The following is a 27,068-nucleotide window of genomic DNA, read 5'->3' as shown; positions in this document are numbered from 1 at the left end:
TTTACTCCTGAGACCAAAACCCTGCATCCATGCCTGTACAAACAGAGTTTCAGTGTTTATCTAAAAGCTAGGCAATAAATGTCCCCTCCCCAAAGTAGATTTACTGTGGAATGTCTGAGTAGTCTCTTATCTCCCACACTCCCCTGCAGAGTTCTGTCTCAGTCACACATTGAGTGAGTGAATGAGAAAACAATTGTGGAACAATTCTAAACCTCTATAATGAATATATATATTGTTCATCTGTAGTCTAGGACCCTATAAATGTAAGGAGGAAGGGGTCTTATAACCCCTCCCCTTCTATTAATATAACATAAGCATAATCAATTATTCTAATACATCAAACATTTGTACAGCCCCAAATCATGACCCTAGGTGAATCCTGACTCTCTCTCCCTCTTTATCCTCTCTGTCTTTCTCTCTCTCCCTCATAATCCTCCCTCTCTGTCTATTACATCTTGTTTCTTTGTTCTGTCACGTGTGTACATGTTCCAAGACAAGCGGGAAACCAGAATAGAATACAGAGTTGATCCAAAAACCTGTTTATTATAAAATATCAGACATGTTGGGTTACAGATCTGTTCTCCTGTAGTCAACATTACCCTACAACCACTTGACTGTCAGTTTATAGCACTACCACTGAGCAAGAGCCAACACACACATGAATTAACACTCTCTCACACTCAAACACACACACATGAATTAACACTCTCTCTTAATAACTCACACTCAAACACACACACATGAATTAACACTCTCTCACACTCAAACACACACACATGAATTAACACTCTCTCTCAATAACTCACACTCAAACACACACATGAATTAACACTCTCTCACACTCAAACACACACACATGAATTAACACTCTCTCACACTCAAACACACACACATGAATTAACACTCTCTCTCAATAACTCACACTCAAACACACACACATGAATTAACACTCTCTCTCTCTCAATAACTCACACTCAAACACACACACATGAATTAACACTCTCTCTCAATAACTCACACTCAAACACACACACATGAATTAACACTCTCTCTCTCTCAATAACTCACACTCAAACACACACACATGAATTAACACTCTCTCTCAATAACTCACATTCAAACACACACACATGACTTAACACTCTCTCTCAATAACTCACACTCAAACACACACACATGAATTAACACTCTCTCTCTCTCAATAACTCACACTCAAACACACACACATGAATTAACACTCTCTCTCATTCTAACTCACACTCAAACACACACACATGAATTAACACTCTCTCTCACTCTAACTCACACTCAAACACACACACATGAATTAACACTCTAACTCACACTCAAACACACACACATGAATTAACACTCTCTCTCACTCTAACTCACACTCAAACACATACACATGAATTAACACTCTCTCTCACACTCAAACATGAATTAACACTCTCTCTCACTCTAACTCACACTCAAACACACACACATGAATTAACACTCTCTCTCACTCTAACTCACACTCAAACACACACACATGAATTAACACTCTCTCTCACTCTAACTCACACTCAAACACACACACACCTTGCAGTGTCTGAACCTCGGTGTAGATAGGTAGGTCTGTAATATGGTGTATGGCTGCTCCAGAATGTTTCATGACTATCATCATTATTATCACTATTCACACACACACACACGCACACAGTTATCATCATGTTAAATCTTCTGTATGTCCCACACCATAAAACACTATACTGTATACACAACGTTTTACTAAACTTTACACTTAAATACTTCATATGTATTATACCATTTTTACTTTGCAATCGTACTTTGTATCTAATATTCAACATTATTATCATACTTTACAATGACACATATCTGTGCAGAACACTTCATCTGGACTCATTGTCTGTAGTGTTGTAGTAGTCATGAAATAAAAACATAGTATCATTTTGTATCACTGATATACATATCATTAACAGCATGAGCATCTACAGTAGCTATCAACACACACACATATGTACGCACACACGCACACGCACACACACACACAAAAGATCTGGAGTAATTAAAGTAACATAAATAATCCTTAAATATCCAAACAATAAATATTCATACTTCACATTTGATCCTGTGAGCAAATATAACTAACAATGATTAACAGTGCTGTCAGAAAGTGACTTATTCCACATGTTTTTACAGCCTGAATTCAACATATATATATATATATATTTTAAATCTCACCCATCTACACACAATACCCCATCATGACAAAATTAAAACATGTTTTGAGAATTTTTAGCAAATTTATAGAAAATTTAAAATAGAAATATGGAATTTACATAAGTATTCACACCCCATTTTAGAATCACTTTTGGCAGCGTTTACAGCTGTCAGTCTTTCTGGATAAGTCTCTAAGAGCTTAGCACACCTGGATTGCACATTATTCCTTAAATTCTTCAAGCTCTGTCAAGTTGGTTGTTGAGAGTGAAAAACGCAGCAGCGTTGCAGTTCTTGACACGAATCGGTGCGCCTGGCACCTACTACCATACCCCATACAAAGACACTTCAATCTGTTGTCTTGCCCATTGACCCTTTGAATGGCACACATACACAACCCATGTCTCAATTGTCTCAAGCCTTAAAAATCCTTCTTTAATCCTCTCATCCCTTTCATCTACACTGATTGAAGTGGATCTAACAAGTGATATCAATAAGAGATCATAGATTTCATCTGGATTCACCAGGTCAGTCTATGTCATGGAAAGAGCAGGTGCTAATAATGTTTTGTACACTCAGTGTATATTTGGCCTTGTGTTTTAGGTTATTGTCCTGCTGAAAGGTGAATTTGTCTCCCAGTGTCTGTTGGAAAGCAGACTGAACCAGGTTTTCCTTTAGGATTTTGCCTGTGCTTAGCTTTATTCAAATCAAATCAAATTTGATTTATCTTTGTATCCTAAAAAAACTTTCTAGTCCTTGCCGATGACAAGCATACCCATAACATGATGCAGCCACCACCATGCTTGAAAATATGAAGAGTGGTACTGTGTTGTGTTGGATTTGACTCAAACATAATGCTTTTTATTCAGCACAAAGTTAATTTCTTTGCCACATTTTTGCAGTTTTCCTTTAGTGCCTTATTGCAAACAGAACACATGTTTTGGAATATTTTTATTCTGTACAGGCTTCCTTCTTTTCACTCTGTCATTTAGGTTAGTATTGTGGAGTAACTACAATGTTGTTGATCCATCCTCAGTTCTCCTATCACAGCCATTAAACTCTGTAACTGTTTTAAAGTCACCATTGGCCTCATGGTGAAATCCCTGAGAGGTTTCCTTCCTCTCCGGCAACTGAGTTAGGGAGGACACCTGTATCTTTGTAGTGACTGGGTGTATTGATACACCATCCAAAGTGTCATTAATAACTGCACCATGCTGAAACGGATATTCAATGTCTGTTTTTTTCCCCTCCATCTACCAATAGCTGCCTTTCTTTGCAAGGCATTGGAGAACCTCCCTGGTCTTTGTGGTTGATTCTGTGTTTGAAATTCACTGTTCGACTGAGGGACTTTACAGATAATTGTCTGTGTGGGGTACAGAGATGATCATGTTAACCACTATTATTGAACACAGAGTGAGTCCATGCAACTTATTATGCGACTTGTTAAGCAAATACATTTTTACTCCTGAACTTATTTAAGAATTCCATAACAAAGGGGTTGAATACTTAAGGACTTGACACATTTCAGCTTTTCATTTTTAATTAATTTGTAAAAAGTTCTGAAAACATAATTCCACTTTGACATTATGGGGTATTGTGTGTAGGCCAGTGACACAAAATCTCAGTTTAATCCATGTTAAATTCAGGCTTTAACACACAAAAAACGTGAATAGGTCAAGGGGTGTGAATAGTTTCTGAAGGCACTGTATCTATATAATATAACAATATAATAACTTAACTACTGAACATGCAGTATTGTGTTTCCCTCCGTAGGACCCAACCAGGTCCTACAGTCTCCAGCAAGGGACTGTCTGTTCTGAGAACCCCCCCCCCCTCTCTGTGAGCTTCTAGTCTCCAGCCTTAAATTGGTTGGCTTCACCTCATTGTCAGAGTTCTCTAGTATACAGGTGGCTGATCTGTAGTTAAAGGTCTGTAGTAATAGGTAGAGGTTTGTTGTTTCAGGTCTGTAGTAATAGGTAAAGGTTTGTTGTTTCAGGTCTGTAGTAATAGGTAAAGGTTTGTTGTTTCAGGTCTGTAGATAAAGGTCTGTAGTAAAAAGTAAAGGTTTGTTGTTTCAGGTCTGTAGTTTTTAGAACAGTAGGTCTGTAGTAATAGGTAAAGGTTTGTTGTTTCAGGTCTGTAGTTTTTAGAACAGTAGGTCTGTAGGGTTAAAGATCAGTAGTTTTAAGTCTGTAGGTCAGTAGTCCTGGAGTCTGTCTCAGCCTACTTTTCCACAAGAGTCCAGTAGCATGGTGCTTGCCTGTTCTAGGTTCCACTGGCAACGCTCTAGAACCTCCTGGCACTAGAACGCAGACCCAGCTGGAACAACTGTTCTACCTACAACAGAGAGATACAGATGTTAGAGAGGGAGAGAGAGAGAGAGAGAGAGAGAGAGAGAGAGAGAGAAAGGCAGATGTTAGAGAGAGTGTGTGTGTTTGTGTGCGTGTAAACACACACACACACACAATGTTTAAGCATCTCATAGATTCAGAAGTCTTGCACTTGAATGCATTTCTGACACAATAAACAAGTAAACACAAAGAGCACTTGAATGCATTTCTGACACAATAAACAAGTAAACACAAAGAGCACTTGAATGCATTTCTGACACAATAAACAAGTAAACACAAAGAGCACTTGAATGCATTTCTGACACAATAAACAAGTAAACACAAAGAGCACTTGAATGCATTTCTGACACAATAAACAAGTAAACACAAAGAGCACTTGAATGCATTTCTGACACAATAAACAAGTAAACACAAAGAGCACTTGAATGCATTTCTGACACAATAAACAAGTAAACACAAAGAGCACTTGAATGCAGCCTCATTGTTCTGAACATCTCTAACCTGAACGAGGCCGTTCTCCTGTTGCCTGCTGGGAGCTGTAGTTAAATGTTGAGTCCTGTGGTTGTTGTTGTTGTGGGAGGAGTTAGGCCTGGCCCCACCCCCACCTGGCTGCTGTTGCACCATGGGTCGGACGGTGGCCATTTTGGTGGCTCCATACCTCTCTAAGTAGGCGGGGCGTTCAGAACTCTGAGAGTTGTCAATAAATATTGACAGGCCACGCCCCTCAGAGAGGGGATCCAATGAGGAACTGGGGGGAGGGGCAGCCATAAGCATGGAGGAATAGAGGGAGGAGGAGGGAGGAGAGGAAGAGGGGGTGGAGGAGATTAGAGAGCCGAGAGGACCAACAACCCCATATAGTCCAGTTCTCTGACGAGGAGAGAAGGAGAGGGGAGGAGGGGGGAGACAAAGGGAGGAGGAGAGAGGGGAGACAGAGAGGGGAAGCACTAAAGGAAGGGGGGAGGAGGAGCGTGAGGAGGGCTGAGAGAAGGCGTGGTCTCTGGGAGGGATCTGAGGGGGTGTGTTTTCCCTCTCACATAGGGAAACGCGTTTGGAGGAGCGGAGCGGTGGGATGGGGGAGCGTGGAGGTAGCATGGGTCTGTCCTCATAGGAGGAAGAGGAGGGGGGAGGAAGGTAGATCTGTCTGTGAGGGGCCAGGGAGAGGGGGAGGGGGGAGGAGGGGAAGGAACGGCCAGCTGTCATGGGAACACGCAGCTTCACCATCACCTGCAGGTCAGCAGGAAGAGAGAAAAACAACGTTACAACTCCAGACTCAAATGACTAACCTGTGGTGTGTGTCTGTGTCTGTGTGTGTGTCTCTGTGTGTGTCGTACCTCTCTCTGCAGCTCCTGGAACAGATCAGCTGACTGAGTTAAGCCCCTCCTCTCTGCATTAGTGTTGGGCGGAGCCAACATCCCCTCTGGCAATCCAGTGATAGATCGAACCTCCTGGTCTGCCAATTGACCCTCGGCCTCTGTGGCAACCTCGTCGTAGGCAGGAAGAGGGAGGGGCCAGTCCAGGATGGAAGGAAGGTTCTGGAGGGAGAGAAGAAGGTTATTTTGCCTTCTGTGTGTGTGTGTGTGTGTGTGTGTGTGTGTGTGTGTGTGTGTGTGTGTGTGTGTGTGTGTGTGTGTGTGTGTGTGTGTGTGTATATATCCTGGTCAGGTGTGCGTGTACCTGGAGTGTGTCCTGGTCAGGTGTGCGTGTCTCAGTGAGAGGGGAGGGCGTGGCTGAGCTGAAGCTGTCATCGGTGAAGTCGATGAGCGAGACTTCGCTTTTGGCCGACCTCACACCTGACCCCTCCCCCGGGCGGAGTTTAAGGCCTATAGCCGCGCCCAGCCTCTTCAGCCCCGACGAAGCACCTTCATATTCATCATCATCATCTAACACAGAGTCATAGAACGGCTCTACACACACACACACACACACACACACACACACACACACACACACACACACACACACACACACACACACACACACACACACACACACACACACACACACACACACACACACACACACACACACCGTTATCATCAATCAGAGAGTCATAGACAGCTCAACATATACAGGTAAATACACACTCAGCATGGGAGACGTACTCTTGATCAGGACAGCAGGCTGGGGAGGACGAGGAGGAGGCTTCTCTGAGAGACAAAAACAGAAAGAGGGAGAGACTTTATGAATGAATAAAAAGGTAGGAAGATATTTGTAAGGAGAGAATAAATGTGTGTTAGTTTGTGTAGCCTACTCACTCCTGGTGCGGCTGGGTAGTTTGGTGGGCCGGGCAGTGGAAGGATCCATTCCCATAACATCAGGGGGGTCCATGGGGTTTCCCAAGTACAGGCTGGGGAGGGGTAAAGACCAGGGATATAGTAGAGTTTAAACACAGTGTTAACACAGTACTTCAGGTGTAATTTATAAAAAGTATTTGGGGACTTTTCCACTGGTTTTATTGTGCCTGACAAGCTAAAGAGCAATTGCACTGCTAACGGGGCTCTGCTTTACTCCAGTTGTCAGACACTGTACCCGCAGGTAACAGCCAGGTCTGTGTGTGTGTGTGTGTGTGTGTGTGTGTGTGTGTGTGTGTGTGTGTGTGTGTGTGTGTGTGTGTGTGTGTGTGTGTGTGTGTGTGTGTGTGTGTACCTGTCTATGCGGTCAGCGTGCCCCCAGCTCCTGTGTGGGTCAGTGTCTCCGTGTCCAGTGTGAATGAAGGAGTGTGTGAGGGGTCTGCTGATGTCTTGGGCCGACAGGCCGCTGACCGACGTGACCACGTGGCGAGGAAACTGTCCCACACGCAACGTCCTTCTGTTCTGACCTCTCCACCAATAGAGCTCTGCTCTGGAGACACAGAGACACACATGAACACACACTGATATGATTCCCTATTGCACATTACAGAGAAGGATATATGAATATGTTCTTCATATTAGATATCTATCTGCCTTTCTGAATAATGAATCATTCTTCTTATACACACACACACACACACTGACCTGCCCTCGATGACAGTGATGACGTCATTCATGTTGATCTGAAGTTTGTCTGGTTCTTCAAAGTCCTGCAGTGATCTCATGTCTGTAGGCATGGTCTACACACACACACACACACACACACACACACACACACACACACACACACACACACACACACACACACACACACACACACACACACACACACACACACACACACACACACACACACACACACACACACACACAATGACTACTAGGCGGAGAATGTCATGCGCTGTTTTCTCAGACACAGATTGATCCGAATCCTGGACTAAAAAGCATGATTCTACATGGAATAATTTTACAGGACTAGGCTTAATCTGTGTCTGGGAAATCTGCCCCAAGATTTATAAAACCAACATTCATTTTTCCTTTGCACCTGCAGTCTTGCAATCACTAGTGTACCTACAGTGCTCTCTGCTGGACACTTGGTGAACCATGCCATGAATGTGTATTCTAGTGATGCACGGTTCACCTGTTTGTTCACCTGCAGCCACAATTGCCCGACTATATGTGATAGTGAAGATCTGAGGCCAGCACCCGACCCGCTAAAATAGAAAATGCTCTGTACAGTCAGAGATGGAGTAATATTTGGACAGGCCTGTCTATAGATAGACCTGTGTTTCGGCTTATCATTTCAGACATTTTGGTAGACTGTTAGTTAGTCAACTTGTCTACAATCAGACACATGCGGCTTCACTACTTGTTAGCCATAGGAGGCGCGTGAGTTTCAAGTTTGGGGAAGCAAATTACCATAAAAATGCACCCTTACAATAAAACGTTCCATGCATCATCACATCCCATACATCATCACATTCCATGCATCATCACATTCCATGCATCATCACATCCCATACATCATCACATTCCATACATCATTACATTCCATGCATCATCACATCCCATACATCATCACATCCCATACATCATCACATTCCATGCATCATCACATCCCATACATCATCACATCCCATACATCATCACATTCCATGCATCATCACATCCCATACATCATCACATCCCATACATCATCACATCCCATACATCATCACATTCCATGCATCATCACATCCCATACATCATCACATCCCATACATCATCACATCCCATACATCATCACATCCCATACATCATCACATTCCATGCATCATCACATCCCATGCATCACATCCCATACATCATCACATCCCATACATCATCACATCCCATACATCATCACATCCCATGCATCATCACATTCCATGCATCATCACATTCCATGCATCATCACATTCCATGCATCATCACATTCATCATCACATTCCATGCATCATCACATCCCATGCATCACATCCCATACATCATCACATCCCATACATCATCACATCCCATGCATCATCACATTCCATGCATCATCACATTCCATGCATCATCACATTCCATGCATCATCACATCCCATACATCATCACATCCCATGCATCATCACATCCCATGCATCATCACATCCCATACATCATCACATTCCATGCATCATCACATTCCATGCATCATCACATTTGCAGACTTATGCAAGCCTACTATTCCTAATGTGATAAGTAGATTGGATTGTCCTAATTTAGGCTAATAATATAACTCAATCATTGTTGGCCAAAAATGCATGTCTGAGCACGTAGTGGCGAAGAGTGACCTAAGTTATAGGCTATATCAGAGACGCTTCTTCTCCTTTCTTTGCACAGGAAAAATGTGGCCTTTTATAAACACATTTTATGCAACTCTACTACACTTTATATGACTGGATACATTGTGACTGGACACAATCTTTTTTAACATGACAAAAATTACAGGGTAGTCTTCTCTGCGAACACTGACAAACAAATGAATAAAAACGATGTCTGACCTATTAAATCGGCTAACGACAAGGGGAGACACAATTACAATATGATGTCCCTCTAACCTTGTCCAAACAAAAACAGTTTAAGTGGCACTGACCCAACAATGACAAAGAGTGAAAATGCGCACCAGGGATACCGCCAGTGCTCTCTGCGGGTGCCAATAAGATAGGCTATACCGTTCGCTCAATTCATTAGAGAATTTTGATAGGCCTAACTAAAAGACAGATTTGAGTTTTTTTTGTCTTCTCTTTACAGCAATAGTCATTTGCTTTCCAAACTATGTTTTTATATTTTGAAATAATGCGAAATGCCTGGCTGGGCCTCTCTACTTTTCACTGACAGTCGCAACTCAACAAACATCTATTTGGTATTTGCCGCGCAGCCTACCCAAATTGCAGGCCCTTCCTATCCTTTTTGGCCGAATCATGCTTTTTGGTGTAGTAGCCTATTTTGAATGATTTTAATTATTTTTGTAAGCTATAGACAGGAGTAGGATAATTAGGTTATAGAATGTCTTAAATCGATAGAATGAATAGTTCAATCTAGTTCTCTCGCACAACAAGGTTTAAGGGCCGGGGAGAAAATGCAATAAAACGGATTATTGCAACATTTTCACAACATCAGTTTGACCGGTTTTAAGGAAATTAAAAGCTGCAAAAACTACCTAACATGTTTCTGATAAGATTTCAGTTCTGTTTGGATGCATATTTTATGTGGTTGAAATACTATCAGCCTTTATGATGCTGATAAAGATAACACCTTTACACACAGTCCCTAACCACGCATTCATTCTCTCCAGATTTCTACACTCCTGTTTTACATTTGATGTATCATTTTAGTGCATGAAATGCTTAATTCTGCAGGAGTTAATATTATATTAGACTATGTGAGAGGTTATAGACCTACAGTCGGTCCAGATTTCAGGCTACTGTTCCATTTAACCCATCTGAATAGTAATTTCGAAGTCCCCGTCCTGTGACTGTTGAATTTGTATAGCGCCTCACAATCATCACACATAACATAGTTAGTAGCACTGCTATCATCCTCTTTTACCAATTCACCAAATCTTTACCAAACATTAGACTACTGTTCTGGCCCTCCTTCTATTTATTTTCAACTCTCTATTTCTCAGATTTTCTCTTATTGAATTAAACTCCGATATTGTCATTTTCGCCTCAGTGGATCGACGTTAACCTTTTCTAGCCAAGTTCCCAAAGCATTTGGCGATTGGCGTGTATTTGGCGCGCTACAGTTAGGCCCTAAAGCTTAGGCTGCACACTAACTCGGGAGGAAAATAATGTAGCCTATAGATATGAATTGCACAAGAGTGAAACATTTATGTTTTTTTAACGCACAGTTTTCTCTTTATTCAACCCGCCCGCCAACAACCCGCCCTTCATCCACACAATATTTCTTGACACTAAACTAGGGTGACCACATTTAAAAGACCTAAATGCGGGACAACAGGATGATTTTGCGGGACATACTCAGGACAGTGTAGCCTCCATAAAATTAAATAATTTGGCAGCACCCTCTATTAATCCCCTTCAACAACAAGTTAGTAGAGCACTGCACGGGCATGAATTTTGAGTCCGAGCCCCAGTGGTGTGTATTCATGGATGCCAAGGGAAGACAGGCTTCCCCAAAACATTTACCAATAAAGTAACAAAACATAAAATAATGTATATTTCATCTCTCTGTTTCATCATTTTCCTTCAATTCGCAGGAGGCTGGATGTATCTCACCGGAGAAAGCATGCGAGCAAGCGAAACAGCACGTCTCTGTCTCTGTGTGTCGCCCATCTATCTGATGCTGTCTGGTCAAAAAAAAGTATGACATTGTTGCCGCCCGTAGCATTGAATGCAAGGGAACCCAGCGAGCATTTGGCCTCCCTTGATAAAAAAGTATAAATTAATAGCAAATCAGCACTGAGCTAAACTGAGTGAGCTCAACTGTGAATGGTCCTGGCGCAACAACAAAAAAGTGTCAAGGGAAGCCTGTTTGGATTTGTCTTCACACCAATCACATTGAGAGCAAAACATCATTTACAGAAAAAACTTGAATTATTGCATCTTGTTGTGTTGTTGTCCTCTGGTGGCTAGCTAGTTAGCTAAAATGGTCCCTTTCCTAAATGAGCCATGGATGGAGATAGGGATTTGGACTTGTGGTTTTACCTAATTCTCCGTACTGGCCAATGATTATAATGGTGATTCTGACTCAACCATAAATTCATACATTGTGCCCCTGACCAGAGAGGATGGAAGCTGGCTAGCTGGCTCATCATTGCCCATAAAAGGAAGTTAGGCTAGTGAACAAGCATTTTAGCCAGGTAGCCTATGACCACAAAAACTAAAAGCGTACTGTATGACGGAGTTATAGACCATTTCCCCAACATGAAAGAGAAGAGGATGGAATTGGCGTTTCTCTACAAGTAGGGTGTCAACATCTTTTTTCTACTTGAACACATACAAATCAGAACCATGGACAGCCACATCATATTTAGCTTACGTTGATTGGACTAAATCGTTTTTGGTATCTTTTAGTTGTTGCTGTATTAGACTAAGCGGAGGTGATTTGATGATGTTGAAATGTTGAAGCTGAAATGGTGCTGGAATAGTGGAGGCAGCTCCTGTTTTCTTTGGGACTTGCGGTAACTCTCCGTGGTTCTAAATCAATAGTTGTATAGTGGTCCGAAAATGCCGGAAACATGAACTTTCTCGACTGTTTGTCACATGCAATGTGGTTTGTGGACTTCACTGGACAGCGGTTGCTCTCTGGTTTTGTGATGAAAGAAAGGTGTGGTTGAATTTATTCTGCCACTGTGTCTTCTTATGGTCTCGGCCTTAGGCCTATACATCACGGTCGCACGGCATATGAACTAACGGGTTACAGAGCAAACAATCCAATTAGGTTGTAATATGGCCATTTTTTTCCCTGGTTTGGCTTCCCCAGTGATTTTACCCACACACCGCTACTGCCGAGCCCTACCCATGCCCACGATGTTCAGGCCCTACCCTACCCAGGCCCGGCACTGCTCGAAACTCGAAATAACTTCCTCCATTAGTAAATCCATTAGCTGCTCCTCTCTGTTTGTCACGCGTTCCCTACGCGCAGCTCGCTCTGCATGCACTCTGCTCCTGGCGCTCTGAGAGCATTTTGTTTCACCAACAATAACATCTGCTAAAACACTTGTATGTGACCAATAACATTTTATTTGAGACTGAGTATCCATAGCAACGGCTCCATTTGGGCTGCTCTGCTGAATGATGAGACATGAGAGCAGTGAACTTGTAGCTACTTTTCGTCACTCTAAACCCCAACAAAACTCAAGGAACATTATTATTTTCTGTGAAATAATCTCTCCTGTTTTATATTTGATGAGGTTGAAGCACTTCTGACACCACGTTATGATCTTAGTCAGATATGACTGTACTGCGCATCAGAGCACGAGCAAATGACTCAGCTTCAAAATGTCAGTGATCAATTTAGTGATACCTGAGCCCTGCCTGTACCCTAGTTATTGACCGAGCCCTGTCCATACCCTTTTTATTTTACCTTTATTTTACTGGGCAAGTCAGTTAAGAACAAATTCTTATTTACAATGACAGCCTAGGAACAGTGGGTTAACTGCCTTGTTCCGGGGTAGAACGACTGATTTTTACCTTGTCAGCTCGGGACTCGATCTAACAACCTTTCGGTTACTGGCCCAACACTCTAACCACTAGGCTACCTGCCGCCTGGAGTTACCCTAGTTACTGATGAAAAACAGGCCCTACCTGCTCTAACCCAATGTAAAATGTCAGGGTTCGTCAGGCTCGGGTCGGGTAGCAGAGTTCTATAAATTAGGCATACTTACTTAATTTCCAAAATAGGCCATCATCACTATCCATCGTGAATGATAATTATTCACATTTTACCAGTGAAACGTCCAAACTCCATCTGCATGCCAATCATTTAATCTCAATCAGTTTCATGTGAATATGCATTTATATTTTTTTGTGAGCAGATTAGAGCAGATGGTGTTAATACACTACCCTGAAGTAAAATATAAAACGCAACATATAAAGTGTTGGTCCCATGTTTCATGAGTTGAAATAAAAATCAGATATTTACCATACGCACAAAAATCTTATTTCACTCAATTCTTGTGCACAAATTTGTTTCCATCCCTGTTGGTGAGCATTTCTCCTTTTCCAAGCTAATCCATCCAAACTGATTAAACAGCATGATCATTACACAGGTGCACCTTGTGCTCGGGACAATAAAATATCACTTTAAAATGTGCAGTTTAGTCACACAACACAATGACACAGATGTCTCAAGGTTTGAGGGAGCGTGGAATGCCCACCACAGCTGTTGCCAGAGAATTGAATGTTAATTGCTCTACCATAAGCTGCTGCCAACATCGTTTTAGAGAATTTGTCAGTACGTCCAACCGGCCTCACAACCACAAACCACGTGTAACCACGCCAGCCCCGGACCTCCACATCCGGCTTCTTCACCTGCTGGATCATCTGAGGGGGGTTGGGGGGTGCTGAGGAGTATTTCTGTTTGTAATAAAGCCATTTTGTGGGGAGAAACTTCTGATTGGCTGGGCTTGGCTCCCCAGTGGTTGGGCCTGTCTGCCAAGTGGGTGGCCTATGCCCTCCAAGGCCCACCCATGGCTGCACCCCTGTCCAGTCATGTGAAATCCATAGATTAGGGACTAATGACTAATGAATTTATTTCAATTGACTGATTTCCTTTTATGAACTGTAACTCAGTTGAAATCTTTGTTCAATATACAGTAAATAGCCTTCCTGTATTTTGTTTCATTCTAAGCATATTTCTGCCTAGTGGCGCACGCTGTTGAGTTTTGCCGGCATGAGAATTTCTGTTTTACTATAAGCTAACCATTCCTAAAATCTCATAAGAAATGACTAATGTGGTGTTCTTGCTTTAACAATAATGGTATAGGCTACTATGCTATTATATTTGAGTCTGTAATGTAGTATACTAATTAATCATTATGTGATCTTGCAAGACATTGATTCAGGTTTGAATGAGCACCATAGTGCGAACTGGCAGAGCGATGCTCTGGTGCGTTTCGGCAGCACTACACCGCTGCAGTCCACTGCACCCAACAGGATAATTGAAGCGCACCTAGCCTACTCTTTTGCCTCACGCAAAATGTGGTGATGCAGAAACTAGAGACCACATGTGTGGCTGTTTTTTGGAACATTTTGGAATATTTGGCCAAGAAAAGATTTCTGGTTGGTCTCAGGGATTGTAAAACAGTTAGGATGGGAGCCTTTTGTTAAAATGGAATTGAGTGAAGTAGCTCCAGCTTCAGAGATCTTTGCAATTTGTTCCAGTCATTGGCAGCAGAGAACTGGAAGGAAAGGCGGCCAAAGAAAGTGTTGGCTTTGGGGATGACCAGTGCAATATACCTGCTGGAGCGCATGCTACGGGTGGGTGTTGCTATGGTGACCAGTGAGCTGAGATAAGGCGGAGCTTTACCTAGCAAAGACTTGTAGATGACCTGGAGCCAGTGGGTTTGGTGACGGATATGTAGTGAGGGCCAGCCAACGAGAGCATACAGGTCACAGTGGTGGGTAGTATATGGGGTTTGGTGATAAAACGGATGGCACTGTGATAGACTACATCCATTTGCTGAGTAGAGTGTTTGAGGCTATTTTGTAAATGACATAACCGGAGTCAAGGATCGGTAGGATAGTCAGTTTTACGAGGGTATGTTTGTCGGCATGAGTGAGGGAGGCTTTGTGGAGAAATAGGAAGCCGATTCTAGATTTAATTTTGGATTGGAGATGCTTAATGTGAGTCTGGAAGGAGAGTTTACAGTCTAACCAGACACCTAGGTATTTGTAGTTGTCCACATATTCTAGGTCAGAACCGTCCAGAGTAGTGATGCTAGTCAGGCGGGAGGGTGGAATCGGTTGAAGAGCATGTACTTAGTTTTATTGGCATTTAAAAGCAGCTGGGAAGCCACGGAAGGAGTGTTGTATGGCATTGAAGCTCATTTGGATAACAAACGAGGCTATATATAACAAGCGAGGCTATATACAGGGGGTACTGGTACAGAGTCAATGTGCGGGGGCACCGGTTAGTTGAGGTAATTGAGGTAATATGTACATGTAGGTAGAGTTAAAGTGACTATGCATAGATCATAAACAGAGAGTAGCAGGAGCGTAAAAGAGGGGTCTGGGTAGCACTTTGATTAGCTGTTCAGGAGTCTTATGGCTTGGTCTACCCCCAGTAGACCTCGACTTGGCGCTCCAGTACCGCTTGCCGTGCGGTAGCAGAGAGAACAGTCTATGACTAGGGTGGCTGGAGTCTTTGACAATTTTTAGGGCCTTCCTCTGACACTGCCCGATATAGAGGTCCAGGAGGGCAGGAAGCTTGGCCCCAGTGATATACTGGGCCATACGCATTACCCTCTGTAGTGCCTTGCAGTCGGAGGCAGAGTAGTCACTGCCATACCAGGCAGTGATGCAACCAGTCAGGATGTTCTCGATGGTGCAGCTGCAGAACCTTTTGAGGATCTGAGGACCCATGCCAAATCTTTTCAGTCTCCTGAGGGGGAATAGGCTTTGTCGTGCCCTCTTCACGACTGTCTTAGTGTGTTTGGACCATGATAGTTTGTTGGTGATGTGGACACCAAGGAACTTGAAGCTCTAAACCTGTTCCACTACAGCCCCGTCAATGAGAATGGTCCCCATTTTCCCCATTTTCCTGTTGTCCACAATCCTCTCCTTTGTCTTTATCACGTTGAAAAAACACACACAATAGCACAATTGGTTACGGGATCATAAAACGGCAGCCATCTCCATCATTATTCATGAGAGCTAGTTTCATCATAGCGCTTGATGGTTTTTGCGACTGCGCGTTTAAAGTTCTTGAAATGTTCCGCATTGACTAACCTTCATGTCTTAAAGTAATGATGGACTGTCGTTTCTCTTTGCTTATTTGAGCTCTTGACATAATATGGACTTGGTTTTTTACCAGATAGAGCTATCTTTTGTATACCACCCCTACCATGTTACAACACAAGTGATTGGCTCAAACGCATTAAAAACGAAAGAAATTCCACACATTTACTTTTAACAAGGCATATCTGTTAATTGAAATGCATTCCAGGTGACTACCTCATTAATCTGGAGAGAGAGAGAGAGAGATCTCGTACAACGCTGTGTACTACTCCATTCACAGAACAGCGCAAACTGGCTCTAACCAGAATAGAAAGAGGAGCAAGAGGACAAGTACATTAGAGTGTCTAGTTTGAGAAACAGACGCCTCACAAGTCCTCAATTGGCAGCTTCATTAAATAGTACCCGCAAAACACCAATCTCAACGCCAACAGTGAAGAGGCGACTCCGTGATGTTGGCCTTCTAGGCAGAGTTGCAAAGAAAAAGCCATATATTTGACTGGCCAATAAAAATGTAAGATTAAGATGGGCAAAAGAACACAGACACTGGACAGAGGAACTCTGCCTAGAAGGCCAGCATCCCGGAGTCGCCTCTTCACTGTTGACGTGTACAAGATCTTCAGTTTCTTAGCAATTTCTCGCATGGAATAGCCTTCATTTCTCAGAACAAGAATAGACTTATGAGTTTCAGAAGAAAGTTCTTTGTTTCTGGCCATTTTGAGCCTGTAATCGAACCCAGAAATGCTGATGCTCCAGATACTCAACTAGTCTAAAGAAGGCCAGTTTTGTTGCTTCTTTAAATCAGGACAACAGTTTTCAGCTGTAATAACATAATTGCAAAAAGGGTTTTCTAATGATCAATTAGCCTTTTCAAATGATAAACTTGGATTAGCTAACACAACGTGCCATTGGAACACAGGAGTGATGGTTGCTGATAATGGACCTCTGTACGCCTATGTAGATATTCCATAAAAAATCTGCCATTTCCAGCTACAATAGTCATTTACAACATTAACAATGTTTACACTGTATTTCTGATCAATTTGATGTTATTTTAATGGACAAAAAATGTGCTTTTCTTTCAAAAACAAGGACATTTCTAAGTGACCCCAAACTTTTGAACGGTAGTGTATATATATATATATTTTTTTTTAAATCATAAGCGCAACGTGACAGCAAGAAACAGGTTGGAATGTGACTGAAATACGTTACAAATCAACTGTATTTTCCAAATTAGTGGTGTTTGAATTTGTTGATAAATATACGAGACAAGATTGTTTTGTTGCGGGACAAAGGGACAAAATATGGGACTGTCCCGCACAATCCGGGAGATGTGGTCACCCAACCCTAAACCTGCCCGCACCGCGGATATAACTGCAGAGACTGCGGGTTATGAGTCAACCTGCACATCCCTAGTCTGGTCCCTACCTCCAATAGAAAGTCTCTGAGGGCGGTGAATGTTGGTCTGTCATCAGGCTGAGGGCTCCAGGTCTGCAGCATCACGTTGTAAACATCCTGGGGACAGTCTTCTGGCTTCACCAGCCTCTCCCCCTCCACATCCACCTTATGGAGAATCTACACACACACAAACTTATCAAGCACTACCGACAGACACTCATTGTGTGTGTATGTGTGTGTCTGTGTATGTACCTGGCTGCCATTGAGTCCTAGCCATGGCTCCTGTCCGTGTGTAAACATCTCCCACAAAGTGACTCCAAACATCCAAGTGTCTGAAGCATGAGAGAAACTCCTGCTCCTCAATGACTCTGGAGCACACCTAGAGAGAGAGAGAGAGAGAGAAGAGAGAGAAGAGAGAGAAGAGAGAGAGAGAGAGAGAGAGAGAGAGAGAGAGAGAGAGAGAGAGAGAGAGAGAGAGAGAGAGAGAGAGAGAGAGAGAGAGAGAGAGAGAGAGAGAGAGAGAGAGAGACAATGAGAGAGAGAGACAATGAGAGAGAGAGACAATGAGGGAGAGAGTTAGACAATGAGAGAGAGACAATGAGGGAGAGAGTTAGACAATGAGAGAGAGAGACAATGAGGGAGAGAGTTAGACAATGAGAGAGAGAGACAATGAGAGAGAGAGTTAGACAATGAGAGAGAGAGACAATGAGAGAGTTAGACAATGAGGGAGAGAGTTAGACAATGAGAGAGAGTTAGACAATGAGAGAGAGAGTTAGACAATGAGAGAGAGAGTTAGACAATGAGAGAGAGAGTTAGACAATGAGAGAGAGAATTAGACAATGAGAGAGAGAGTTAGACAATGAGAGAGAGTTAGACAATGAGAGAGAGAGTTAGACAATGAGAGAGAGAGTTAGACAATGAGAGAGAGAGTTAGACAATGAGAGAGAGAGTTAGACAATGAGAGAGAGAGTTAGACAATGAGAGAGAGAGAGTAAGATAATGAGAGAGAGAGTTAGACAATGAGAGTGAGAGTTAGACAATGAGAGATAGACAATGAGGGAGAGAGTTAGACAATGAGAGAGAGAGAGACAATGAGGGAGAGAGTTAGACAATGAGAGAGTTAGACAATGAGAGAGAGAGTTAGACAATGAGAGAGAGAGTTAGACAATGAGAGAGAGAGACAATGAGGGAGAGAGTTAGACAATGAGAGAGTTAGACAATGAGAGAGAGAGTTAGACAATGAGAGAGAGAGTTAGACAATGAGAGAGAGAGTTAGACAATGATAGAGAGAGTTAGACAATGAGAAAGAGAGTTAGACAATGAGAAAGAGAGTTAGACAATGAGAGAGAGAGACAATGAGAGAGAGAGTTAGACAATGAGAGAGTTAAACAACGAGAGAAAGAGTTAGACAACGAGAGAGAGAGTTAGACAATGAGAGAGAGAGTTAGACAATGAGAGAGAGAGTTAGACAATGAGAGAGAGAGTTAGACAATGAGAGAGAGAGTTAGACAATGAGAGAGAGAGTTAGACAATGAGAGAGAGAGACAATGAGAGAGAGAGACAACGAGAGAGAGAGACAATGAGAGAGAGAGAGGCAATGAGAGAGTTAGACAATGAGAGAGAGAGACAATGAGAGAGAGAGACAATGAGAGAGAGAGACAATGAGAGAGAGAGAGGCAATGAGAACGAGACACATATATAGAGATGGGGGGTAAGGATAGAACAAGATCATATTGTTTAGTACAGGATCATGCAGTGAGAATGCACACACACCCACACAGTCACCAACTCACCATGCAAAGGGCACCTTGTGGCTCTCCTCCATAACGTATGTATCCTGGTGTGATGGCAGTGCTCTCATCAGGCCAAAGTCACCAATCTTCACCATCTCATTGGTTGACAGCAGGACGTTCCTCGCCGCCAGGTCTCTGTGGAGGAATCGCCTCTGTTCTAGATATGCCATGCCACACGCCACCTACACACACACACACACACACACACACACACACACACACACACACACACACACACACACACACACACACACACACACACACACACACACACACACACACACACACACACACACACACACACTTAGCAGATGTGAACTAACTAGCTAATGAGCACTAGCTAATCATGTAGTAGCTTCACACACTGACCTGTACAGCGTAGCCACAAAGAGAGGAGATGAGGATGTGTCCCTGTCGCTTCCTCAGACGATCCAACAGAGAACCAAGAGGAGCCAGCTCCGTCACCTACACACACGTTAGAGATACATTAAGTAATACCATGTATGGTAAGTGTGTGTATGTGTGTGTGTGTATGTGTGTTTATGTACGTGTGTGTATGTGTATCTGTGTGTGTGTGTGTGTATCTGTGTGTATATGTTTGTGTGTGTGTGTGTGTATGTATGTGTGTGTGTGTGTGTTTATTCGTATGTGTTTGTGTGTGTCTCACCATCTTAATGGAGTGTTAATGTGTATCTGTGTGTGTGTGTATATGTATGTGTGTGTGTATGTGTGTTTGTGTGTGTATACAGTGGGGCAAAAAAGTATTTAGTCAGCCACCAATTGTGCAAGTTCTCCCACTTAAAAAGATGAGAGAGGCCTGTAATTTTCATCATAGGTACACTTCAACAATGACAGACAAAATGAGAAAAGAAAATCCAGAAAATCACATTGTAGGATTTTTAATGAATTTATTTGCAAATTATGGTGGAAAATAAGTATTTGGTCAATAACAAAAGTTTATCTCAATACTTTGTTATATACCCTTTGTTGGCAATGACAGAGGTCAAACGTTTTCTGTAGGTCTTCACAAGGTTTTCACACACTGTTGCTGGTATTTTGGCCCATTCCTCCATGCAGATCTCCTCTAGAGCAGTGATGTTTTGGGGCTGTTGCTGGGCAACACGGACTTTCAACTCCCTCCAAAGATTTTCTATGGGGTTGAGATCTAGAGACTGGCTAGGCCACTCCAGGACCTTGAAATGCTTCTTACGAAGCCACTCCTTCGTTGCCAGGGCGGTGTGTTTGGGATCATTGTCATGCTGAAAGACCCAGCCACGTTTCATCTTCAATGCCCTTGCTGATGGAAGGAGGTTTTCACTCAAAATCTCACGATACATGGCCCCATTCATTCTGTCCTTTACACGGATCAGTCGTCCTGGTCCCTTTGCAGAAGAACAGCCGCAAAGCATGATGTTTCCACCCCCCTGCTTCACAGTAGGTATGGTGTTCTTTGGATGCAACTCAGCATTCTTTGTCCTCCAAACACGACGAGTTGAGTTTTTACCAAAAAGCTCTATTTTGGTTTCATCTGACCATATGACATTCTCCCAATCTTCTTCTGGATCATCCAAATGCTCTCTAGCAAACTTCAGACGGGCCTGGACATGTACTTGCTTAAGCAGGGGGACACGTCTGGCACTGCAGGATTTGAGTGCCTGGCGGCGTAGTGTGTTACTGATGGTAGGCTTTGTTACTTTGGTCCCAGCTCTCTGCAGGTCATTCACTAGGTCCCCCCGTGTGGTTCTGGGATTTTTGCTCACCGTTCTTGTGATCATTTTGACCCCACGGGGTGAGATCTTGCGTGGAGCCGCAGATCGAGGGAGATTATCAGTGGTCTTGTATGTCTTCCATTTCCTAATAATTGCTCCCACAGTTGATTTCTACAAACCAAGCTGCTTACCTATTGCAGATTCAGTCTTCCCAGTCTGGTGCAGGTCTACAATTTTGTTTCTGGTGTCCTTTGACAGCTCTTTGGTCTTGGCCATAGTGGAGTTTGGAGTGTGACTGTCTGAGGTTATGGACAGGTGTCTTTTATACTGATAACAAGTTCAAACAGGTGCCATTAATACAGGTAACGAGTGGAGGACAGAGGAGCCTCTTAAAGAAGAAGTTACAGGTCTGTGAGAGCCAGAAATCTTGCTTGTTTGTAGGTGACCAAATACTTATTTTCCACCATAATTTGCAAATAAATTCATAAAAAATCCTACAATGGGATTTTCTGGATTTTTCTCTCTCATTTTGTCTGTCATAGTTGAAGTGTACCTATGATAAAAATTACAGGCCTCTCTGATATTTTTAAGTGGGAGAACTTGCACAATTGGTGGCTGACTAAATACTTTTTTGCCCCACTGTATATACAGTGGGGAGAACAAGTATTTGATACACTGCCGATTTTGCAGGTTTTCCTACTTACAAAGCATGTAGAGGTCTGTAATTTTTATCATAGGTACACTTCAACTGTGAGAGACGGAATCTAAAACAAAAATCCAGAAAATCACATTGTATGATTTTTAAGTAATTAATTTGCATTTTATTGCATGACATAAGTATTTGATCACCTACCAACCAGTAAGAATTCCGGCTCTCACAGACCTGTTAGTTTTTCTTTAAGAAGCCCTCCTGTTCTCCACTGATTACCTGTATTAACTGCACCTGTTTGAACTCGTTACCTGTATAAAAGACACCTGTCCACACGCTCAATCAAACAGACTCCAACCTCTCCACAATGGCCAAGACCAGAGAGCTGTGTAAGGACATCAGGGATAAAATTGTAGACCTGCACAAGGCTGGGATGGGCTACAGGACAATAGGCAAGCAGCTTGGTGAGAAGGCAACAACTGTTGGCGCAATTATTAGAAAATGGAAGAAGTTCAGATGACGGCCAATCAAATCAAATCAAATCAAATCAAATTTTATTAGTCACATACACATGGTTAGCAGATGTTAATGCGAGTGTAGCGAAATGCTTGTGCTTCTAGTTCCGACAATGCAGTAATAACCAACAGTAATCTAACCTAACAATTCCACACTACTACCTTACACACACACACAAGTGTAAGGGATAAAGAATATGTACATAAAGATATATGGATGAGTGGTGGTACAGAACGGCATGGCAGATGCAGTAGATGGTATAGAGTACGGTATATACATATGAGATGAGTACTGTAGGGTATGTAAACATAAAGTGGCATAGTTTAAAGTGGCTAGTGGTACATGTATTGCATAAAGATGGCAAGATGCAGTAGATGATATAGAGTACAGTATATATACATATGAGATGGGTAATGTAGGGTATGTAAACATTGTATTAAGTGGCATTGCTTAAAGTGGCTAGTGGTACATTTTTACATAATTTCCATCAATTCCCATTTTTAAAGTGGCTGGAGTTGAGTCAGTATGTTGGCAGCGGCCGCTAAATGTTAGTGGTGGCTGTTTAACAGTCTGATGGCCTTGAGATAGAAGCTGTTTTTCAGTCTCTCGGTCCCTGCTTTGATGCACCTGTACTGACCTCGCCTTCTGGATGATAGCGGGGTGAACAGGCAGTGGCTTGGGTGGTTGTTGTCCTTGATGATCTTTATGGCCTTCCTGTGACATCGGGTGGTGTAGGTGTCCTGGAGGGCAGGTAGTTTGCCCCTGGTGATGCGTTCTGCAGACCTCACTACCCTCTGGAGAGCCTTACGGTTGTGGGCGGAGCAGTTGCCGTACCAGGCGGTGATACAGCCCGACAGGATGCTCTCGATTGTGCATCTGTAGAAGTTTGTGAGTGCTTTTGGTGACAAGCCGAATTTCTTCAGCCTCCTGAGGTTGAAGAGGCGCTGCTGCGCCTTCTTCACAACGCTGTCTGTGTGGGTGGACCAGTTCAGTTTGTCCGTGATGTGTACACCGAGGAACTTAAAACTTTCCACCTTCTCCACTACTGACCCGTCGATGTGGATAGGGGGGTGCTCCCTCTGCTGTTTCCTGAAGTCCACAATCATCTCCTTTGTTTTGTTGACGTTGAGTATGAGGTTATTTTCCTGACACCACACTCCGAGGGCCCTCACCTCCTCCCTGTAGGCCGTCTCGTCGTTGTTGGTGATCAAGCCTACCACTGTAGTGTCATCCGCAAACTTGATGATTGAGTTGGAGGCGTGCATGGCCACGCAGTCGTGGGTGAACAGGGAGTACAGGAGAGGGCTCAGAACGCACCCTTGTGGGGCCCCAGTGTTGAGGATCAGCGGGGTGGAGATGTTGTTACCTACCCTCACCACCTGGGGGCGGCCCGTCAGGAAGTCCAGGACCCAGTTGCACAGGGCGGGGTCGAGACCCAGGGTCTCGAGCTTGATGACGAGTTTGGAGGGTACTATGGTGTTAAATGCTGAGCTGTAATCGATGAACAGCATTCTCACATGGGTATTCCTCTTGTCCAGATGGGTTGGGGCAGTGTGCAGTGTGGTTGCGATTGCGTCGTCTGTGGACCTATTGGGTCGGTAAGCAAATTGGAGTGGGTCTAGGGTGTCCGGTAGGGTGGAGGTGATATGGTCCTTGACTAGTCTCTCAAAGCACTTCATGATGACGGAAGTGAGTGCTACGGGGCGGTAGTCGTTTAGCTCAGTTACCTTAGCTTTCTTGGGAACAGGAACAATGGTGGCCCTCTTGAAGCATGTGGGAACAGCAGACTGGGATAAGGATTGATTGAATATGTCCGTAAACACACCAGCCAGCTGGTCTGCGCATGCTCTGAGGACGCGGCTGGGAATGCCGTCTGGGCCTGCAGCCTTGCGAGGGTTAACACGTTTAAATGTTTTACTCACCTCGGCTGCAGTGAAGGAGAGCCCGCAGGTTTTGGTAGGGGGCCGTGTCAGTGGCACTGTATTGTCCTCAAAGCGGGCAAAAAAGTTGTTTAGCCTGTCTGGGAGCAAGACATCCTGGTCCTCGACGAGGCTGGTTTTCTTTTTGTAATCCGTGATTGACTGTAGACCCTGCCACATACCTCTTGTGTCTGAGCTGTTGAATTTCGACTCGATTTTGTCTCTGTACTGAGACTTGGCCTGTTTGATTGCCTTGCGGAGAGAATAGCTACACTGTTTGTATTCGGTCATGCTTCCGGTCACCTTGCCCTGGTTAAAAGCAGTGGTTCGCGCTTTCAGTTTCACGCGAATGCTGCCGTCAATCCACGGTTTCTGGTTTGGGAATGTTTTTATCGTTGCTGTGGGTACGACATCGTCAATGCACTTCCTAATGAACTCGCTCACCGAATCAGCATATTCGTCAATATTGTTGTTGGACGCGATGCGGAACATATTCCAATCTGCGTGATCGAAGCAGTCTTGAAGCGTGGATTCAGATTGGTCGGACCAGCGTTGAACAGACCTGAGCGCGGGAGCTTGTTGTTTGAGTTTTTGTTTGTAGGCTGGAATCAACAAAATGGAGTCGTGGTCAGCTTTTCCGAAAGGGGGGCGGGGGAGGGCCTTATAAGCGTCGCGGAAATTAGTGTAACAATGGTCTAGTGTTTTTCCAGCCCTGGTAGCACAATCGATATGCTGATAGAATTTAGGGAGTTTTGTTTTTAGATTAGCCTTGTTAAAATCCCCAGCTACGATGAATGCAGCCTCAGGGTGTGTGGTTTCCAGTTTACAAAGAGTCAGATAAAGTTCGTTCAGGGCCATCGATGTGTCTGCTTGGGGGGGAATGTATACGGCTGTGATTATGATTGACGAGAATTCCCTTGGTAGATAATGCGGTCGACATTTGATTGTGAGGAGTTCTAGATCAGGTGAACAGAACGACTTGAGTTCTTGTGTGTTGTTATGATGATCACACCACTTCTCGTTAATCATAAGGCATACCCCCCCGCCCCTCTTCTTACCGGAAAGATGTTTGTTTCTGTCGGCGCGATGCATGGAGAAACCAGCTGGCTGCACCGACTCCGTTAGCGTCCCTTGAGTTAGCCATGTTTCCGTGAAGCAGAGCACGTTGCAATCCCTGATGTCTCTCTGGAATGCTACCCGTGCTCGGATTTCATCAACCTTATTGTCAAGAGACTGGACATTGGCGAGTAGTATGCTAGGGAGTGGAGCGCGATGTGCCCGTCTCCGAAGCCTGACCACGAGACCGCCACGTTTTCCCCTTTTTCGGCGTCGCACAGGGTCGCCGGCTGGGATCAGATCCATTGTATTGTGTGGAAGGCAAGACACTGGATCCGTTTCGGGAAAGTCATATTCCTGGTAGGAACGATGATGAGTTGACGTTAATCGTATATTCAGTAGTTCCTCCCGACTGTATGTAATGAAACCTAAGATTACCCGGGGTACCGATGTAAGAAATAACACGTAAAAAAACAAAATACTGCATATTTTCCAAGGAACACGAAGCGAGGCAGCCATCTCTTTTCGGCGCCGGAAGCACCCTCGGTCTGGGGCTCCATGCAAGATATCACCTCGTGGGGCATCAATGATCATGAGGAAGGTGAGGGATCAGCCCAGAACTACACGGCAGGACCTGGTCAATGACCTGAAGAGAGCTGGGACCACAGTCTCAAAGAAAACCATTAGTAACACACTACACCGTCATGGATTAAAATCCTGCAGGTCCCCCTGCTCAAGCCAGCGCATGTCCAGGCCCGTCTGAAGTTTGCCAATGACCATCTGGATGATCCAGAGGAGGAATGGGAGAAGGTCATGTGGTCTGATGAGACAAAAATATAACTTTTTGGTCTAAACTCCACTCGCTGTGTTTGGAGGAAGAAGAAGGATGAGTACAACCCCAAGAACCCATCCCAAACGTGAAGCATGGAGGTGGAAACATCATTCTTTGGGGCTGCTTTTCTGCAAAGGGGACAGGACGACTGCACCGTATTGAGGGGAGGATGGATGGGGCCATGTATCGCGAGATCTTGGCCAACAACCTCCTTCCCTCAGTAAGAGCATTGAAGATGGGTCGTGGCTGGGTCTTCCAGCATGACAACGACCCGAAACACACAGCCAGGGCAACTAAGGAGTGGCTCCGTAAGAAGCATCTCAAGTTCCTGGAGTGGTCTAGCCAGTCTCCAGACCTGAATCCAATAGAAAATCTTTGGAGGGAGCTGAAATTCCGTATTGCCCAGCGACAGCCCCGAAACCTGAAGGATCTGGAGAAGGTCTGTATGGAGGAGTGGGCCAAAATCCCTGCTGCAGTGTGTGCAAACCTGGTCAAGAACTACAGGAAACGTATGATCTCTGTAATTGCAAACAAAGGTTTCTGTACCAAATATTAAGTTCTGCTTTTCTGATGTATCAAATACTTATGTCATGCAATAAAATGCAAATTAATTACTTAAAAATCATACAATGTGATTTTCTGGATTTTTGTTTTAGATTCCGTCTCTCACAGTTGAAGTGTACCTATGATAAAAATTACAGACCTCTACATGCTTTGTAAGTAGGAAAACCTGCAAAATCGGCAGTGTATCAAATACTTGTTCTCCCCACTGTATGTGTGCCTGTGTGTGTGTGTGTGTGTGTGTGT

At 43.7% G+C, this 27,068-nt stretch overlaps 1 protein-coding gene across 3 annotated transcripts in view; it reads right to left on the bottom strand.

The window, feature by feature from the left end:
- Positions 1–523: 523 nt before the first annotated feature.
- LOC139583476 (activated CDC42 kinase 1-like) overlaps positions 524–27,068 on the bottom strand; it is a 35,618-nt gene continuing 9,073 nt past the window's right edge. For all 3 annotated transcript variants that reach the window (XM_071414604.1, XM_071414606.1, XM_071414605.1), the window contains exons 7-18: positions 19,950–20,045; positions 19,581–19,762; positions 18,040–18,166; positions 17,818–17,964; positions 7,571–7,665; positions 7,221–7,415; positions 6,830–6,921; positions 6,677–6,721; positions 6,249–6,478; positions 5,906–6,106; positions 5,076–5,798; positions 524–4,560 (exon numbers count right to left, since the gene is read on the bottom strand). In XM_071414604.1, the coding sequence (XP_071270705.1) occupies positions 4,510–4,560; positions 5,076–5,798; positions 5,906–6,106; positions 6,249–6,478; positions 6,677–6,721; positions 6,830–6,921; positions 7,221–7,415; positions 7,571–7,665; positions 17,818–17,964; positions 18,040–18,166; positions 19,581–19,762; positions 19,950–20,045 (2,184 nt within the window). In that variant the 3' untranslated portion in view covers positions 524–4,509. The remainder of the gene's footprint in view (positions 4,561–5,075; positions 5,799–5,905; positions 6,107–6,248; positions 6,479–6,676; positions 6,722–6,829; positions 6,922–7,220; positions 7,416–7,570; positions 7,666–17,817; positions 17,965–18,039; positions 18,167–19,580; positions 19,763–19,949; positions 20,046–27,068) is intronic.

The sequence above is a fragment of the Salvelinus alpinus genome, chromosome 8, assembly GCF_045679555.1.
Source record: "Salvelinus alpinus chromosome 8, SLU_Salpinus.1, whole genome shotgun sequence".
NCBI classification, from domain to species: domain Eukaryota; kingdom Metazoa; phylum Chordata; class Actinopteri; order Salmoniformes; family Salmonidae; genus Salvelinus; species Salvelinus alpinus.
This window is presented reverse-complemented; position numbering and strand designations above follow the sequence as displayed.